General features: G+C 59.8%; 1 protein-coding gene across 1 annotated transcript; it reads left to right on the forward strand.

Moving 5' to 3' along the window:
- The first annotated feature begins 8476 nt into the window (after nucleotides 1-8476).
- TMEM161A (transmembrane protein 161A) lies at nucleotides 8477-17030 on the forward strand. The gene is made up of 13 exons (XM_040086464.2): nucleotides 8477-8626; nucleotides 9282-9581; nucleotides 11305-11408; nucleotides 11584-11664; nucleotides 12490-12587; nucleotides 12680-12836; nucleotides 13043-13194; nucleotides 13605-13665; nucleotides 13984-14127; nucleotides 14374-14487; nucleotides 15474-15648; nucleotides 15918-16014; nucleotides 16690-17030. Exons 1-13 carry the CDS (start codon nucleotides 8477-8479, stop codon nucleotides 16941-16943), a joined length of 1887 nt encoding a protein of 628 aa, XP_039942398.2. The 3' UTR covers nucleotides 16944-17030.
- Nucleotides 17031-20097: the final 3067 nt, after the last annotated feature.

The raw sequence follows: 20097 nt of genomic DNA on the forward strand, positions 1-20097 counted from the left end.
CGAGAAGCCCGGCGCAATCCCCCCGTGGGGCCGGGATCCCCCCGGGTTTGTCGCCGGCGGCTCGGGAGCGTTTCTTTGTGGGGTTTCTTTGTTCGCCCGGGCGCCGTTTGCATATTCAGAGCAGGTGGGGGCCCAGATGCCGGGGATGCGGCAGACACCGAAATTAGACGCCGAAATTAATTAGCCGCCGTCACCGTCCTGGCCGGCGCTGGGGGCAGGGGGGTAATTCCCGAGCCGGCTCCGCGTGCGCCGCGCTCCTTCCCCGGAGAGCCCGGGCGGTTTTCCCAAGGGATTTGGGGAGCTCACTCCATCCCCATGGATTTTTCCAAGATTTTTTTGGTTTTTTCCCCAAACTCGTGGTTTGTGGTGATCTCTGAGCCCAATTCCAGTCCCTGCCATCCATCCCAGAGATCCCAGATGGTTTTCCCAAGGGATTTGGGGAGCTCACCCCATCCCCATGGATTTGTCCAAGATTATTTTGGGTTTTTTTTCCCCGATCTCGTGGTTTGTGGCGATCTCTGAGCCCGATTCCGGTCCCTGCCATCCCTTCCAAGAGATCCCAGACAGTTTTCCTGAAGGGATTTGGGGAGCTCACCCCATCCCCATGGATTTGTCCAAGATTATTTTGGGGTTTTTTTCCCTGATCTCGTGGTTTGTGGTGATCTCTGAGCCCGATTCCGGTCCCTGCCATGCATCCCAGAGAGCCCAGGCGGTTTTCCCAAGGGATTTGGGGGGTTCACCCCACCCTCATGGATTTTTCCAAGATTATTTTGGGGTTTTTTCCCTGATCTGGTGGTTTGTGGTGATCTCCCAGCAGGATTCTTGTCCCTGCCACCCCTTCCAAGAGATCCCAGATGGTTTTCCTGAAGGGATTTGGGGGGTTCACCCCATCCCCATGGATTTGTCCAAGATTTTTTTGGTTTTTTCCCCAAACTCGTGGTTTGTGGTGATCTCTGAGCCCGATTCCAGTCCCTGCCATCCATCCCGGAGAGCCCGGGTGGTTTTCCCAAGGGATTCGGGGGGTTCACCCCATCCCCATGGATTTGTCCAAGATTATTTTGGGTTTTTTTTCCCAAACTCGTGGTTTGTGGTGATCTCCCAGCAGGATTCTTGTCCCTGCCACCCCTTCCAAGAGATCCCAGACAGTTTTCCGGGAGGGTTTTTGGAGAGCTCACCCCATCCCCATGGATTTGTCCAAGATTATTTTGTTTTTTTTTTCCCCAAACTCGTGGTTTGTGGTGATCTCTGAGCCCCATTCTGGTCCCTGCCATGCATCCCGGAGAGCCCAGGCGGTTTTCCCAAGGGATTTGGGGGGTTCATCCCATCCCCATGGATTTGTCCAAGATTTTTTTGGGTTTTTTTCCCCAATCTGGTGGTTTGTGGTGATCTCTGAGCCCGATTCCGGTCCCTGCCATGCATCCCAGAGAGCCCAGGCGGTTTTCCCAAGGGATTCGGGGGGTTCACCCCATCCCCATGGATTTTTCCAAGATTTTTTGTTGGTTTTTTTCCCCAATCTCGTGGTTTGTGGTGATCTCTGAGCCCCATTCTGGTCCCTGCCATCCCTCCCGGAGAGCCCAGGCAGTTTTCCCAAGGGATTTGGGGAGCTCACTCCATCCTCATGGATTTTTCCAAGATTATTTTGGGGTTTTTTTCCCAAACTCGTGGTTTGTGGTGATCTCCCAGCAGGATTCTTGTCCCTGCCACCCCTTCCAAGACATCCCAGATGGTTTTCCTGAAGGGATTTGGGGGAGCTCACCCCATCCCCGTGGATTTTTCCAACTTTTTTTGTCCCTACTCCAAGTTTCCAAGTCCCAATAATTCCCAATAATTCCCAACAATTCCAAATAATTCCCAACAATTCCCAATAATTCCCAATAATTCCCAGTAGTTCCCAACAATTCCCAACAATTCCCAGTAATTCCCAATTCCCAATAATTCCCAGAAATTCCCAGTTCCCACCTCTCACGTTACCCCACGTTATTCCAGCCTCTCCCTCACACATCCCCGCATGGCCAGAGCCCAAATCCCCTCATTAATTAATTGGCTGGGATAATTAATGAGGGCACGCTCTTGGGGTGGAGGATCTGGGCCCGATCCTGCCCCGGCTCCCGTGAGGAATTTCATCCATGGAAAACGGGGAAAAGGATTAAACCCAACTCTCGGACGCTTCCTGGAGCAGAGAAAATCCGGGGGTTTAAATTTTTATTTTTGAAACCTAAGAAAGACCAATGAATCCTTCCCGATTTTCTGCGGGAATCCCAAATTTTGGGCGTTCTGGAGCATTCCCGGATCCTTCCCTGGTGTTTGTTAAACCTTGGGAATGCGGGGAAAACATGGAAAATCGGCTCATTTGCATAAATTTGGAGCCCTTTTCGAGCAGCCTGGAAATCCTGGAAATCCTGGAAATCCTGGAAATCCCCAGCTGGGCCTGCGGGGATTTATTTGAGGGGGGAATATCCCAAACCTGCTTTTTGGGGAGATATCCCAGGAAAATCTCCGTTTTTCCAGGAGCAGCTCTGCCGGCAGCTCACCTGTCCCGGGTAGAGCCGGGCTGGGGACTCCAAACATTCCCCAAATCAACCTCCCTGGATTTTCCTGGGAGATTCTCCTGGTGTTTCCTGGCTTTTTTCCATGGAGATCAGGATGGAGAAACTCCCCCCAAAAATTCCAAGTTTTTGGGGCAGCAGGGTTCCGGGTTTCCACCTGCAGGGGGAAAATTCCGGAACTGGAGCGGGAGCAGGGCAGAGCCGGGGGTGCCAGGCCTGGAATCGGACTCATGTGGCATTAAAGAAGTTAAAAAATAAAATATAATATAAATTAATTTAAATTAATATAAATCAAGAGAAATGTTAAAATTCAGTATGAATTCATACAAAGGAATATATAATATAATATAATGTAATATAATGTAATATAATGTAATATAATGTAATATAATGTAATGTAAAGTAATATAATATAATATAATATAATATAATATAATATAATATAATATAATATGATATGATATAATATAATGTAATATAATATAATATAATATAATATAATATAATATAATATAATATAATATAATATAATAATATATAGGGTATAATTATAATATATAAAGATACAGTTATTATATTTTATAGTATATAGCATTATTTGTATTATATCATATTAAGTTATGTTATACTATGTTATATGATAGAAAATAAAATTAAATAAATAATCAAATTATTTAAACAAATAATAATTTAAATAATTCAAATAAATTAAAATTAAATAGATTTTTAAACAGCATTCCGTGGACACCCCGTGCCTCAGTTTCCCTTTTTTTCCCTATTTAAAACAAAATGAGTCGGGGAATTTTCCTCTCTTTTCCTTTTTTCTTTCCTCCCAAAAAATCCGATTTAAAAGCGAACAGGTGACGGGGTTTTTCCCACTTTTCCCGAGTTTTCCAAAGACTCCCTGCCCCTAAAGCAAGAAAAAAAAAGAAAAGGCTGCCCTGATTTGTTTAATTCTGTTTCTCGCTGTCCAATTCTTTAAAAAAATCCCCAAAATCTGAATCCCCAGCAGGGAATATTTTAAAATCCTTTTCCCAGAGGCGGGAGCAGCCCGAACACCCCCAAAATCGGGAATTTGGGATCAGCCCCGAGCCCATGGAAGCTCCTCAGCGTTCCCTGCTCCAAAGGAGATGATCTGGGATTATTTGGGAAGGGAAAACAAACCTCAGTATTCGGGGAGAGAGAGAAGGATCGTGGCACGGGAATCACCCCTGGGATTCGGAAAATCCTAACAAAAAAAGGGAATTTTTCCTTGAGGAAGGGAAAGAAGGGCCTGGGGCGTGAATCCAAGTTTGAGCCGAGTTATTCCAAATTCTCCCCCAAAATGAAAAGAGTTGTGGATCTCCAGGTGGGAAATGGGATTGGGGCTGTCCCGAGTTCCCGCCGGGATAAAGGCCGGGAATTCTCGGCGAGGATCAGATCGGGAATTGCCGAGGATCAGATCGGGAATTGCCGAGGATCAGGTCGGGAATTGCCGAGGATCAGATTGGAATTGCCGAGGATCAGATCGGAATTGCTGAGGATCAGATCGGAATTGGCGAGGATCAGATCGGGAATTGCCGAGGATCAGATCGGAATTGCCGAGGATCGGCTCCGTCCCCATTTCCTGGGGGAATCCAGCCCAGAGAGGATCCCAGGGCTCTTCCCAGAGCCCGCCAGGATCTCCTGGAACAATGAATCCTCCTCCAGACCCGGGAATTTCTCCCCAGGGACATCGTCTGCCCCATCCTGCAGAAATCTGGGATTCCGGGAGACGCCCCAACGACCCAAACTGTTCTTTTCCCGCAGTTTTTCCATCCTCTCCTGCTGATTTCCCGTGTTTTTTTGTGCTGGTTTGGTTCCGGGATGTCCCCAGACCTCCCTGCCTGGAAAATCCTGGAAAATCCTGGAAAATCCTCTTGTTTGGGGCTGTCCTGGAGCTGTGCTATTCAGGGATTTCCCTCTGGGCTGGGTGGGAATTTTTCTCCTGTCCCCAGACACGGCAGGGGAGGGAGGAGGAGGAGGAAGAGGAGGAGGAAGGTTGGGAACAGAGCGGCGATTCCCAGCCGGGAGCAGCTCCAAGCTCAGGCCCAGGGAAGCCGGAGCTTCCCCGGCACCTCCCGTGGACCCGGAGCCGCTTCCAACCTTTTTCCAGGAGGAAAACTCTGGAATTTCCTCCTCTTCCTCGGCTGGAAAGTGCTTGGGACACCCTGGCTCTTCCCGAGGAGGAGGCTGCTCCCGAAAATCTCCCGCAGCTGCTGCCAGAGCCTTCCCTGTCCCTTCCCTGTCCCTTCCCTGTCCCTTCCCCGTCCCTTCCCTGTCCCTTCCCTGTCCCTTCCCTGTCCCCTTCCCTGTCCCTTCCCTGTCCCTTCCCTGTCCCTTCCCTGTCCCCTTCCTGGTCCCTTTCTGGTGCCTTTCTGGTCCTTTCCCACTCCCATTCCCCATTCCCCATTCCCCATTCCCCATTCCCCATTCCCCATTCCCCATTCCCCATTCCCCATTCCCCATTCCCATTATCCCCATTCCCATTCCCCATTCCCCATTCCCATTATCCCGCTATCCCATTCCCCATTCCCATTCCCATTCCCGTTATCCCCATTCCCATTCCCCATTCCCATTCCCATTATCCCCATTCCTATTCCCCAAGCCCCATTCCCATTATCCCGCTATCCCATTCCCCATTCCCATTCCCCATTCCCATTATCCCCATTCCCCATTCCCATTCGCCATTCCCATTATCCCATTCCCCATTCCCATTATCCCACTATCCCATTCCCGTTATCCCATTCCCGCTCCCCGTTGCTCCTCCAGGCACACACAGCCCGACGCAGGTCCCGGAGCGGTGGCAGCCGCCGCTGGATCCCGAATGTCCCCGGTGTCACCTCCGCTCCCCTCCCGCCTTTCCCAGGGATCCAGGGGGACGCCGCTGCGCCCCTGGGAAGAGCTGGGCAGGATGGGGAGGGGCTGGGCAGGGGCAAAAAAAAAGGGATTTTTGGGAAAGATGGAAAACCAGGGCTCCTTTAGAGGCCGAGCAGGGATAGGGGGCGGGATGAGGAAGGTTCTGGAAACATCCTGGCTAAACCCAGGCGGGAAATGCGGAGGAGCTGGGAGATGGCCTCAAACCGCCAACCCCGCCCTGGGGGGAACAAAAATCCTTGGAAAACACGGCTGGGACCCTCTCCAAGGTCCCCAAGCTTCCCGTTTGGGCAGGGATTCGGGAGCGTGGGGACACGGTCACCCCTGGGTGTCCCTCTGGGGACGTGCCCTGGGCTGGCGCCGGGCTCACGCCGCGCTGTCCCGCCCGCAGGTGACCAGAGGTGACCCAGAAAGGCCGGGCAGGAGCCGAGGAATTCCCAGGCGGGGTGAGGGATGGATCCGACCCCTCCCAAACCCCGGGGTCCCACCTGGGCCAGGTGACAGCCAGGTGACAGCCACGGAGCCACCGGGGCCGCGGCGCCGGGGGGAGGACGAGGCCGGGAGGCGCCGAGGGGAAGGGAAAGAATTCCGGAGCATTAAAAGCGTTGGAAGCTCCCAGCCCGTCCCAGCCTGGTGTTTTGGGGGGGATTTGTCCCTTTTCCCTGCAGGATCCCCCAATCCCTGCCGGGCTCCGTGCCCAGCCGGGATTCCACCCCAAAAATGGGAGTTTTCCTCTCGCAGCCCCGAGGAGGGAGGTGAGGGGTGGTGACAGCCCAGAGGGGACAGCTCAGGGCTGGGGACACAGCGGGGGACAGGGATGGGGACACAGAGGGGGACAGGGATGGGGACACAGAGAGGGACAGGGATGGGGACAGTGATGGGGACACAGCAAGGGACAGGGATGGGGACACAGAGCAGGACAGGGATGGGGACAGGGATGGGGACACAGCAAGGGACAGGGATGGGGACACAGCAAGGGACAGGGATGTCTCACCCCAGCCTCGCTCCCTTCTCCTCTCCTCATTCCCAACCCGGGCCGGGGAACCGGCTCTGACCCCTCCATGTGTGGGGTGACCCTGGTGGGGACAGGAGGGACGGGCTGGGGACAGGAGGGACAGGTTGGGGACAGGTGGGATGGGTTGGGGACAGCTGGGGGACAGGACCAGGTTGCTCCAGCCCCACCAGCCTCATCCCAGCCCCACAAATTCCCGATTTTTCCCTCTTTTAACCAAATTTCAAGGCCAAACCGCAGCCGCAGCTCCAGCACGGCAGAGCTGGGCGATTCCAGCTCAGTCCCTTCCAAAAACGCCACCAAAAATGTCACCAAAAATGCCACCAAAGAGCCGGGCCAAACCTCGGCAAGGACTCTTCTGAAATTCCCGACCCCTCCCCACACACACTTGCTGCACAAATGTGGGTAATAAAATAAAATAAGATAAAATAAAAATAAAATAAAATAAAAAAATAAAAAATTAAAATAAAATAAAGTAAAATAAATTTTAAAATTAAATTAAATTAAAATAAAATATAAAATAAAATAAAATAAAATAAAATAAAATAAAAAATAAAATAAAATAAAATAAAATAAAATAAAATAAAATAAAATAAAATAAAATAAAATACATTAAAAATGAAATAAGACCGAAGGAGCGCGGTGGGGAGGGGAAGCGTGGCAGTTTGTTCCGCGGTCCGAGGGGGGCTCCGCCCGGGGGGGGCCGTGTCGGGAGAGGTCTGAAGAGCAAGGAGTTCACAGGCCCTCTGCTTTTGTCATGCTAAAAGTGCAACACACAAAATATATACAGGCAGCTGCTCAATGGAGCGTGAAATACGAGTGATTTCTCCGCCGGCACCGGGTAATGCGATGCAGCCCCGGGACAATGCCCGGCCGCCGCCTTTGTGCGCCACGGGAAACTTTTATTTGGCTTTTTTTTTATTATTATGATTTAATTTTTTAATTTTTTATTTTATTTTTTTTAAATTTGGCGGGGGATCAGCCGCCAGCGAGAGGGACGGAGGCGGGAAGCGCCGCATCCCGGGAGGAGCAGGGATCACCTGGGATGGAATGGGAATGTCCCCTCCCCACCCCAGGAGGGCCCGCGCTCCCCACGTTTTGTATTTTCTATGATTTTTGGGGGCTCCCCGAGGCGGGCGGCGCGGACGGGGAGCGGGGGACCCGCGGTGTCCCGCGGCGGGCGCTCCCTTTGCTGATGCTAATCAGGAGCGGTGTAAAATCAGCCTCAAAGCCGCTTTTGTGTCCCCGGGGGAGGCCGGAGGGGCTGCGGGTGCTGCGAGCATCCATCTTCCGCCCTGCCCTCGGAGGTTTTTATGGGCTGGGGTTCGGTTTTTTGGTTTTTGTTTTGTTTTTCTGTGGCCCGGCCGAGCTGAAAGCGCCGCTGTCGAGGCCGAGAGCGTCCCGGGGCTCCGCATTCGTTCCGGAGGGGCCGAGGTGGCGATTTGGGCAGCGCCGGTGTAAAAACTGGGGGGATCTGGGGCATTTGGGGGGGTTTGGGGGTGCCCAGGGCATGGGGAGAGTGAAGGTGATGGAGCAGGATGCTTCCCCGGGCTCTGGCAGCCAGGACTGGCTCATTTTGGGGGGAATTTGGGGGATTTTGGGGGCCCGGGGCATGCACACAGCAAAGGAGATAGAGCAGGCTGGTCCCTGGACTCTGGCAGCCAGGACTGGCTCATTTTGGGTGATTTTAGGGGATTTTTGGGGGCCCGGGGCATGGGGAGAGTGAAGGTAACAGCAGGATGCTTCCCCGAACTCTGGCAGCCAGGACAGGCTCATTTTGGGGGGAATTTGGGGGATTTTGGGGGCCCAGAGCATGCACACAGTGAAGGTGACAGAGCAGGCTGGTCCCTGGACTCTGGCAGCCAGGACTGGCTCATTTTGGGGGAATTTGGGGGATTTTTGGCACCGCATCCCATCGGCCGAGCGGCTGCTCGCTGCCGGCGTGGGGAGCACGGGCGGGGCTGCCCCGGGAGGGGCTTTGGGGGGTCGCCCCCCGAGCCCGGGTACCCCGAACCCTCGGGGGATGCTCGGGCACGGGCGGAAGCGACATCTAGCGGGAAGCGCATCCCGTCTCCAGGGAGATCGGTGCCATGGCAACGGCGGGGAGCGGCGCCTGGACCAGGGGCACCCGCGGGGCCCGGGGCAGCGCCTGAACCACGGCACAGCCCGCGGGGTGGGCGCCGTGCGGCCGGGATTTGGGTGGTGGAGCCGGGATCTGGGTGGTGGAGTCGGGATTTGGGCGGTGGAGCCGGGATTTGGGTGATGGAGCTGGAATTTGGGTGATGGAGCTGGGATTTGGGTGGTGGAGTCGGGATCTGGGTGATGGAGTCGGGATTTGGGTGGTGGAGCCGGGATTTGGGTGGTGGAGCTGGGATTTGGGTGGTGGAGCTGGGATTTGGGTGGTGGAGCCGGGATTTGGGTGGTGGAGCTGGGATTTGGGTGGTGGAGCCGGGATTTGGGTGGTGGAGCCGGGATTTGGGTGGTGGAGCTGGGATTTGGGTGGTGGAGCCGGGATTTGGGTGATGGAGCCGGGATTTGGGTGGTGGAGCTGGGATTTGGGTGGTGGAGCTGGGATTTGGGTGGTGGAGCTGGGATTTGGGTGGTGGAGCTGGGATCTGGGTCCTGGCACTGGGATTTAGGTCCTGGCACTGGGATGTGGATCCGGGCACTGTGATTTCGTTTTACTCCTCATTCTCCTGCTTTGCTCTTATGGGTAATAAATTAATTTAATTTCCCTGAGTCGAGTCTGGTTCGCGTGGTCCAGCTGAGGAGGGGGAGCGCAGGAGGTGCTCTGGTGGGTCCCTGGCGTTTCTCCGGGGTTATCCCAGGGCGGGGATGGGGGAGGGCACGCGGATCTGATCAGTTATCGATATTATGGATACGATCGATATCCCGTGTCGGGACGCGGGCTCGGCGCAGCCGGGACTCGAACCCGCGGCCCCGCCGCCCCCGAGCGGAACCGCGCGCCGCGCAGAGCCCGCCCCGCTCCCGCCGCCTCCTCGTCATTGGACAGAAAGCTGTCAATCAATGGGAAAGCGGTCGCGGATTGGTCGGTGGGAGGGGCGCGGCTGCGGGGGCGTGAGCGAGGGCGGGCTTCCTGCGGGCGCCTTTGCGCTGACCCCGGCATGGTGGGAACGGGAAAGGGGCCGGACCGGGGCGGGAAAGGGGCTGGGACGGGACCGGACCGGGGATGGACCGGGGCTGGGACGGGACCGGACCGGGGCGGGAATAGGGCTAGGACGGGAATGGACCGGGGATAGACCGGGGCTGGGACGGGACCGGACCGGGGCTGGACCGGGGCTGGGACGGGACCGGGGCGGGGATGGACCGGGGCTGGGACGGGACCGGACCGGGGCGGGAAAGGGGCTGGGACGGGACCGGACCGGGGATGGACCGGGGCTGGGACGGGACCGGACCGGGGATGGACCGGGGCTGGGACGGGACCGGACCGGGGATGGGACGGGACCGGACCGGGGATAGACCGGGGCTGGGACGGGACCGGACCGGGGATGGACCGGGGCCGGGCCGGGGCGGGGATGGACCGGGGCTGGACCGGGGCTGGGACGGGACCGGGGATGGACCGGGGCTGGGACGGGACCGGACCGGGGATGGACCGGGGCTGGGACGGGACCGGACCGGGGCGGGAAAGGGGCTGGGACGGGACCGGACCGGGGATGGACCGGGGCTGGACCGGGGCTGGGACGGGACCGGACCGGGGATGGACCGGGGCTGGACCGGGGCTGGGACGGGACCGGGGCGGGGATGGACCGGGGCTGGGACGGGACCGGACCGGGGATAGACCGGGGCTGGGACGGGACCGGACCGGGGCTGGACCGGGGCTGGGACGGGACCGGACCGGGGCTGGACCGGGGCTGGGACGGGACCGGACCGGGGATAGACCGGGGCTGGGACGGGACCGGACCGGGGCTGGACCGGGGCTGGGACGGGACCGGACCGGGGATAGACCGGGGCTGGGACGGGACCGGACCGGGGATAGACCGGGGCTGGACCGGGGATAGATCGGGGCTGGGACGGGACCGGACCGGGGCTGGACCGGGGCTGGGACGGGACCGGACCGGGGATGGACCGGGGCTGGGACGGGACCGGGGATGGACCGGGGCTGGGACGGGACCGGACCGGGGATGGACCGGGGCTGGGACGGGACCGGACCGGGGCGGGAAAGGGGCTGGGACGGGACCGGACCGGGGATGGACCGGGGCTGGACCGGGGCTGGGACGGGACCGGACCGGGGATGGACCGGGGCTGGACCGGGGCTGGGACGGGACCGGGGCGGGGATGGACCGGGGCTGGGACGGGACCGGACCGGGGATGGGATGGGACCGGACCGGGGATAGACCGGGGCTGGGACGGGACCGGACCGGGGCGGGAATAGGGCTAGGACGGGACCGGACCGGGGATAGATCGGGGCTGGACCGGGGCTGGGACGGGACCGGACCGGGGATAGACCGGGAATGGACCGGGACTGGATCAGGGATAGACCAGGGCTGGGACGGGACTGGACCAAGGATAAACCGTGGATAGACTGCCCAGGGGTCCCACGATGGCCGTGGCCGGGTGGTCACTGCCCAGGGGTCCCACGATGGCCATGGCCGGGTGGTCACTGCCCAGGGGTCCGACGATGGCCGTGTCCGGGTGGTCACTCCCCGGAGTGTCCCTGCAGTGCCACCCTGGGGGCTCCATGCCAGGGGGGTCCCTGCCCGTGGGTTTCACCCGCGGGGCGTCCCGGCCGCTGTCACCCCTGGGTGTCCCCGGCAGGGACAGAGCTGGGCACAGCCTGGGCTGGCAGGGGCTGTCCCCGTGTCCCCCGGGTGACCCTGGGTGTCCCCGCAGGCGGTGATGGGGGTGCAGGTGGTGGTCACCCTGCTGGCCGCCAGCCTGATGCACAAGATGGCCCCGCACTGCTCCTTCGCCCGCTGGCTGCTCTGCAACGGCAGGTACGGCCCTGGCCCTGGCCCTGTCCCATCCCTGTCCCCATCCCTGTCCCTGTCCCTCCCTGTCCTTGTCCCCATCCCTGTCCCCATCCCCATCCCCGTCCCTGTCCCTCCCTGTCCCTGTCCCCATCCCCGTCCCCGTCCCTGTCCTGGGGCCGTGACCCCGCTGTCCCCGCAGCCTGTACAGGTACAAGCACCCCACGGACGAGGAGCTCTGCGCCCTGGCCGGGAAGCAGCGCCCCAAGGGCAAGAGGGACAGGTCAGCCTGGGTCACTGGGGACGGGGAATGGTTGGGGTTGGGGACAGCGGGGGTCACCCCAGAGTGCACCCCAGGAGCATCCCTGTCCATCCCTGTCCATCCCTGTCCATCCCTCTGTCCACTCCTGTCCATCCCTGTCCATCTCTGTCCACTCCTGTTATTTTCACACCTCCCAGTACCTAAAGAGACCTCACAGAATGAGGGGAGGAAAAAAAAAAAGGGAATTTTTATATGGGGCAGAGAAAACAACTTTTTATAATGGGACAAGGCGAGATGATTTTAAAGCGAGAGAGGACAGGCGCAGTCGGGTGTTAGGAAGGAGTTGTTTACTCCCCGTGGGGTTATTTACTCCTTGTGGGAGTTATTTACTTGCTGTGGGAGTTATTTACTCCCCGTGGGGTTATTTACTCCTTGTGTGGTTATTTACTCCCTGTGGGAGTTATTTACTCCCCGTGGGGTTATTTACTCCTTGTGTGGTTATTTACTCCCTGTGGGAGTTATTTACTCACCATGGAGTAATTTACTCACCGTGGGGGTTATTTACTCCCTGTGGAGTTATTTACTCCTTGTGGGAGTTATTTACTCCTTGTGGAGTTATTTTCTCCCTGTGGGGTTATTTTCTCCCTGTGGGAGTTATTTACTCCCTGTGGGGTTATTTACTCACCATGGAGTTATTTTCTGCCTGTGGGGTTATTTTCTCCCCGTGTGAGTTATTTACTCCCTGTGGGAGTTTTTTACTCCCTGTGGGGTTATTTTCTCCCTGTGGGGTTCTTTTCCCCCCGGGGTGACACGAGGCACAGAGCCAGCCCCGGGCTGTCCCCGCAGGAGGACCAACGGGATGACGGAGGACAAACCCCTCTCCGTGCCCCGCGACATCGACCTGCGGCTGGACACCAGCCCCATCACCGCCGTGGACGCTCTGGGTAACGCCCCGAGCCCCCCAGAGCCCCCCCAGAGCCCCCCAGGGCCACCCCGGGGTGTCCCCAGCTGGGTGGCACGTCCCTTGTGCCCCCAGTGCTGCGCTATTTCCTGGAGTACCAGTGGTTCGTGGATTTCGCCGTCTACGCCAGCGCCGTCTACGTCTTCAGCGAGGGCTACTTCTGCCTGGTCAGCCCCTCCAGGGAGACCAACCTGGGCGTCCTCTGGTGCCTCCTCACCGTCCTCTTCTCCGTGTATCCTGCGGGGGTTTTTTTTTGGGAACCCACCCTGCGGCTATTTTTCATTTTTTTTCCTCCCAGCTGAGGCGCAGAATTGGATTTTTTGGGGGGTTATTTGTGAGTTCTGAAGGCGCCCCGCGGAGGAGGAGGGAGGCGGTTTGGCGGTGGGGGTGTTTAGGGGGTCCCCAGGTGTCCCCAGCTCCTTGACGGCCGTGCCCAAGGAAGGTTTTCTTCACGGTGATGCGGCATTATTTCCGCTCGGAGGAGGGCGGGGAGCGCTCCGTGTGCCTCAGCTTCGCCTTCCTCTTCCTGCTCCTGGCCATGCTGGCCCTGGTGGTCCGCGAGGAGTACCTGGAGTTCGGCCTGGAGGCCGGTGGGTGACGGGGACGGGGACGGGGAGGGGACACTGGGGACCCGGCCGGGGGGTCACTGCCCCTGGGGGGGGTCACTCCCTGCTCACAGGGGTCACTTCCCTCCCTGCTCGCTTCCCTGCCTGGTCACTCCCCATTCCCAGGGGTCATTTTTAACTCCTGGGGGTCACTCCCCATTCCTGGGGGTCACTTCCCTCCCTGGTCACTCCCCTCTGGTCACTCCCCTCTGGTCAGTCCCCTCTGGTCACTCCCCATTCCCAGGGGTCATTTTTAACTCCTGGGGGTCACTCCCCATTCCCAGGGGTCACTCCCCTCTGGTCACTCCCCTCTGGTCACTCCCAGTTCCCAGGGGTCACTCCCTATCCCAGGGGTCACTCCCCTCTGGTCACTCCCCTCTGGTCACTCCCCGCAGGTCTGGCCGCAGTCGCCCATAACCTGGAGCCCATCCTGAAGCCCCGGGGCTGGGAGTGGACGTGAGTGGGCAGCGGGGACAGAGCCCCTGCTTGGGGACACTCTGGGGACACTCTGGGGACACTCTGGGGCGGGAACTCAGCAGGCACGGGGACAAAACCCTGGCAGTGTCCCTGCTGTGTCCCCAGCCCTGTCCCTGCTGTGTCCCCAGCCCTGTCCCTGTCCCCAGCCCTGTCCCCAGCCCTGTCCCCAGCCCTGTCCCTGCTGTGTCCCCAGCCCTGTCCCTGTCCCTGCTGTGTCCCCAGCCCTGTCCCTGTCCCCAGCCCTGTCCCTGTCCCCAGCCCTGTCCCTGTCCCCAGCCCTGTCCCTGTCATCCCCAGGCTGCCCCTGGCCAAGCTGGCCTTCAAGCTGGGGCTGGTGGCCCTGTGCTCGTTCCTGGGCGCCTGCCTGACCTTCCCGGGGCTGCGCCTGGCACAGACGCACCTGGACGCCCTCAGGATGGCCGAGGACAAGCCCCTGACACAGTTGGGTGGCACCTGGGGACACCTGGGGACACCTGGGGACACCTGGGGAGGGAGGGAGGGAGGGCTCGGTGCTGGGGCTGCCCAGCTCTGGGGGAGGCGTGGGGTGGGAGGAGAGGGGCAGGGGGGGCTGTGGGGTAAGTGTGGGGTCTCTGGGGTCCCTGTGGTGTCTCTGATGTCTCTGGGGTCCCTGTGGTGTCTCCGGGTGCCCGTGGCGCCCGTGGCAGGTGACAGGGCCGGTCCCCGCAGGCTCCTGCTGCACGCAGGGTTCGTGGCTCCCGTGCTGGTGCTGCTGCTCTGGGTCCGGCCGCTGTCCCGGGATCTCCTGCTCCAGGCGCCGCTGGGCACGAGGACGGTGCAGCTGTGAGTGGCACACCCGGGGGACATCCCCCCAATGTCCCCTGTGACCCCCCCAATGTCCTCTGTGACACCCAATGACCCCTGTGACCCCTCAATGTCCCAAATGTCCCCCAGTGTCCCCTGTGACACCCAGTGACCCCTGTGACCCCTCAATGTCCCCCTGGGGAGGGGCTGGGCTCCGTGTCGCAGTGCCGGTGCCACCCCCACCCTGTCCCCACCCTGTCCCCACACTGTCCCCACCTGTCCCCACCTGTCCCCACACTGTCCCCACACTGTCCCCATGCTGTCCCCACGCTGTCCCTGCCTGTCCCCATGCTGTCCCCACACTGTCCCTGCCTGTCCCCACGCTGTCCCCACCTGTCCCTGCCCTGTCCCCACACTGTCCCCACACTGTCCCCACCTGTCCCCACCTGTCCCCACACTGTCCCCACACTGTCCCCATGCTGTCCCCACGCTGTCCCTGCCTGTCCCCATGCTGTCCCCACACTGTCCCTGCCTGTCCCCACGCTGTCCCCACGCTGTCCTCACACTGTCCCTGCCCTGTCCCCACACTGTCCCCTCACTGTCCCCTCACTGTCCCCACACTGTCCCCACCTGTCCCCACCTGTCCCCACCTGTCCCCACACTGTCCCCACACTGTCCCCATGCTGTCCCCACGCTGTCCCTGCCTGTCCCCATGCTGTCCCCACACTGTCCCTGCCTGTCCCCACGCTGTCCCCACCTGTCCCTGCCCTGTCCCCACACTGTCCCCACACTGTCCCCACCTGTCCCCACCTGTCCCCACACTGTCCCCACACTGTCCCCATGCTGTCCCCACGCTGTCCCTGCCTGTCCCCATACTGTCCCCGCACTGTCCCCGCCTGTCCCCACCTGTCCCCACACTGTCCCCACCTGTCCCCGCCCTGTCCCCACGCTGTCCCCACACTGTCCCTGCCCTGTCCCTGCCCTGTCCCCACCTGTCCCCGCGCTGTCCCCGCGTGTCCCCGCAGGCTCTCGGCCGCCTCCTTCGACTCGGCGCGGCTCTGGGCGCTGGTGGCGCTGGCGCTGCTGCGCCTGGCGGGGACGCGCCAGCACCTGCAGGCGTACCTGGGGCTGGCACCGCGCTGGGCACGGAGCATCCGCAGGGAGGCGGGCAGGATCCCGGCCCTGGAGATCCAGAGGAAGGTCGGGATCGGGGTCGGGATCAGGGTCAGGACTGGGGTGGGATCGGGATCGGGATCAGGGTGGGATTGGAATGGGGTTGGGATCAGGGTGGGATCGGGATTTGCATCGGGGTTGGGGTGGGATGGGATAGGATCAGGGTGGGATCGGGATGAGATTGGGGTGGGATCAGGACGGGGATCCCTTCCCCCAGGGCAGGATTCCCAATGAGGAGTCCCGGGATTCCCACTTGAGGATTTCTGGAATTCCCGGGATTCCCGCTGTTCCCGCAGATCACCAGGATTTACTGCTACGTGTCCGTGGTGAGCCTGCAGTACCTGGGGCCCATCATCCTCAGCCTGCACTGCACCCTGCTGCTCAAAACGCTGGGTGAGGGGCTTGGGGGCGCTGGGATGGGTTTGGGGGGGGTTTGGGGAGTTCGGGGTGGGTTTGGGGTGGGTTTGGGATGGGTTTGAGGAGTTTGGGGTGGGTTTGGGATGTCCCCACCTCCCACGGCCTCACAGCTTTGTCCCGTGGTTCTGCTCTGGTCGGCAGCGGGGCCAAGCTCAGTGCTGGGACTCTGCCACCAGCAGGGCTGGGGCACAGGGACACCTCAGACCCGTGCCCTCTGTCCCCCAGAGAGCCCAAAACCTGTCCCAGAGAGCCCAAAACCTGTCCCACAGAGACGCCAGACCTGTCCCCTCTGTCCCCCAGAGACCCCAAAACCTGTCCCAGAGAGCCCAAAATCTGTCCCAGAGAGCCCCCAGACCTGTCCCTTCTGTCCCCTTTGTCCCCCTCTGTCCCCCAGAGACCCCAAACCTGTCCCCCAGAGACCCCAACCTGTCCCCCAGAGACCCCAGACCCATCCCCTCTGTCCCCCAGAAACCCCAAACCTGTCCCACAGAGAGCCCAAAACCTGTCCCACAGAGACCCCAACCTGTCCCCTCTGTCCCCCAGAGACCCCAACCCATGCCCTCTGTCCCTCGTGTCCCCCAGAGAGCCCAGACCCGTGCCCTGTGTCCCCCAGAGAGCCCAACCGGTGCCCTCTGTCCCGTGTGTCCCCAGGCCAGCACTCCTGGGGGCTGTACCCCGTGTCCCCGGCCGTGTCCCCCGCCGTGTCCCCGGCCGTGTCCCCCGCCGTGCCGGGCGCCGAGGACGCGCAGGAGGCGGCGCAGGAGATCTGGGCGCTGCTGCGCTGCGTCTGCGCCCCGCCGCTCCTGCGAGGGCTCTTCTCCTTCCTCACCTGGTGGGTGGCCGCCTGCCAGGTGGTCACCAGCCTCTTCGGCCTCTACTTCCACCGCTACCTGGCGGCCTCCTGACTGGCAGGGGCTGGCACGAGCCGCCCTGGGGACGCGGGTGCCACCGCGGGGTGCCACCGCCGCGCCCGCCCCTCGCGGGGACGCTGCAGGGGAGGGGAAGAGGGGACGCGGGGGCGGCCAGCACGGGTTCTGGGGATTTTTGTAGGGTCAGTGTCAGCCACAGTGCTCTGTGTGACCCCTCGGGGGTGGTGGCTTCACAATAAACCAGTGACGCCGGTGTCCTTGTCACCCCAAAAGCTGCTCTGGGTGTCCCCAAACCTGCTATGGGTGTCCCCAAAGTGGCTCTGGGTGTCCCCGCACGTGCTCTGGTCCTCCTAAAACTGCTCTGGTTGTCCCCAAACCTGCTCTGGGTGTCTGAAAGCTGCTCTGGGTGTCCCCAAACCTGCTCTGGGTATCCCCAAAGCTGCTCTGGGTGTCCCCGAAGTGGCTCTGGGTGTCCGAAAGCTGCTCTGGGTGTCCCTGAAGTGGCTCTGGGTGTCCCCAGAACTGCTCTGAGTGTCCCCAACCTGCTCTGGGCGTCCCAAAGCTGCTCTGGGTGTCCCCAGAAGTGGCTCTGGGTGTCCCCCGAAGTGGCTCTGGGTGTCCCCAGAACTGCTCTGGGTGTCCCCAAAGCCTCTCCCTGAGCATCTCCCGCAGGAGGAGACCTCAGCTCACCCCACTGGGGGTTCCTGTCCCCGGGGTCACCCCGGGCTGGTGACGCTGGCAGGGTGGGGACAGGGACAGGGACAGAGCTGTCCCCCGTGGTGGGTGCTGCTGCAGCTGCGTGAAACAGGATTAGCCGGGGAGAAAGGGCCGGGGGCTCTGATCCTATTTGATGTCCTTGTTTCGGTTCAAATATCCCCGGCTGATGGCCCTGTAATGGGCTTAATTCCCTCTGGGGAGGGCCGGGCAGCCGGGCCCGGTGTTAACTGAGCTAATCCTTCCTCCTCCTCCTCCTCCTGCTGCTGCTGCTTCCCGGGACTCCTCGCCGTGGATATTTGAGAAAAATAAAAAAATAAATTAAGAAAAAAAAAAAATATTAAAATCCCCAAAAGAAACCAACAAAAAAAACCACCCCAAAACAAAAACAACAACAGCAAAACCAACCAGTTCCCCCAGCAACAACAAACCCAAAAAACCCCAACACACACACACATACAAAAAAAACCCCAATAACAAAAAAAAAACCAAACAAAACCCCCAGAACGAACCCGGGTGAAATTCCCATTTTGCAAGCGGGGGAATCCCAAGCCCAGGCCGGGGGTTTCGGGTGGGAAGGGGCCGGGGGGGAGCGATCCCCGCGGGGGTTGGGGTCACACGGAGGGACCGGTCCTGTCCAGCAGCCGCTGGCCCTGTCCGTCTGTCCCGTGTCCGTCTGTCCCCTGTCCGTCTGTCCCCGGTCCGTCTGTCCCCGGTCCGTCTGTCCCCCGTCCGTCTGTCCCCCGTCCGTTTGTCCCCTGTCCCCTGTCCGTCTGTCCCCTGTCCCGTGTCTGTTTGTGCCCTGTCCGTTTGTCACTTGTCCGTCTGTCCCGTGTCCGTCTGTCCCGTGTCCCCTGTCCCCTGTCCCGTGTCTGTCTGTCCCGTGTCTGTCTGTCCCCTGTCCCGTGTCCGTCTGTCCCGTGTCCCCTGTCCCGTGTCCCCTGTCCCGTGTCCCGTTCCCGGGCTGGCGGCGCACTCCCACACGCAGTCGCAGCGTCCCCAGGGAGCGGCCCAGAGCCGTGACCCCGCCCGGCGGCGACAGCGACAGCGACAGCGACAGATCGAGCGGCGACAGCGACAGGCACGGCCCGGGGACCCAGGGAGCCCGGCCCCAAATAAAATCCCTGGCAGGGAAATCCTTTCCCCCCCTATTTCCGTCCCAAAGCGGAGCAGCTCCCGCCGGGAGCAGAGGGAATTCTGGAGCAGAGAGAAGGCAATTCCCTCACCCGGGGACAGGACCAGCCCCCAGATCCCCGCCCGAGCCTCCATGTCCCTCGGGACACAAGCAGGGGACGCAGGGAGTACTCCGAGTACTCGGAGTGTCCCTGCTGTCACCTCCCTGCCTGGGATCCCCAAAAGCCGGGAGCGGGCGGCGGAAGGCAGCGGGGCTGTGCCTGAGCCGAGAGTGCCACCTGCTGCCACCAGCCCGGGGACGCGACAGCGACCGCGACAGCGACCGCGACAGCGACCGCGACAGCGACCGCGACAGCGACCGCGACAGCGACAGCGACAGCTCAGCCCTGGGGCCGCGCCCGGAGCCCCGGGCTTCCTCCGGGATTGTCCCGACATCCCAGAGCCCCGGGCTTCCTCCGGGATTGTCCCGATGTCCCAGAGCCCCGGGCTTCCTCCGGGATTGTCCCGATGTCCCTGCAGGACATCGGTGCGGCCAAGGGGGCACAAACCTCAAAAAAAGCTTCAAAACCTTCCCAAAAAAGCCTCTCAAAAATCCTCACGTTCCCTCCAAAATCCCCTCATAACCCTCCAAACACACACCTCAAAAAAAGCTTAAAAACTTCCCAAAAAAACTCTCAAAAACCTTTACAACTCCTGCAAAATCCCCTCATAACCCTCCAAAAACACACCACAAAAATTGCTTCAAAACCTCCCCAAAAAACCTCTCAAAAATCCTCACAACTCCTCCAAAATCCCCCTAAAAAAACTCAAAAAAAGCCTCAACCCCCCCCACCCCAAAGAACCTCAAAAATCTCCTCACAAACCCTCAAAAAACCCTCACAACGACCCAAAAAAACCCCTCAAAATCCCCCCCAAAAATCCCCAAAATCCCCCCGAAGCGTCCCAGGCCTCAGAGCGGCGCGGAGCCCGAAGGTCAGTCGTGTTTTTTATTAAATATACATCCTCTCTTGGCACAAATCTTCAAATATATAAACATTATATACCAAAGTGTCTTCACCGCAATAAAATAGAACTCCAGATCCAAGAAAAGCCGTCCAAATCGACACGGGCACACCGATGGCGAGGGCACGGGGAGGGCGAAAAAGGCAATTAACAGTGTTTGTGCTAATTAACAGATGCATAGACCACAGGCGGTGAGCGGCGCTGGGACACCCGGCAGCTCGTGGTGGGTTTGGGGGGAAAAGGGAAAGAAAAGGGGGAAAGAAAAGGGGGAAAGAAAAGGGGAGAAAGAAAAGGGGAAAGAAAGGGGAAAGAAAAGGGGGAAAGAAAAGGGGGAAAGGAA

This window comes from Hirundo rustica, chromosome 26, assembly GCF_015227805.2.
Source record: "Hirundo rustica isolate bHirRus1 chromosome 26, bHirRus1.pri.v3, whole genome shotgun sequence".
Lineage (NCBI taxonomy): Eukaryota > Metazoa > Chordata > Aves > Passeriformes > Hirundinidae > Hirundo > Hirundo rustica.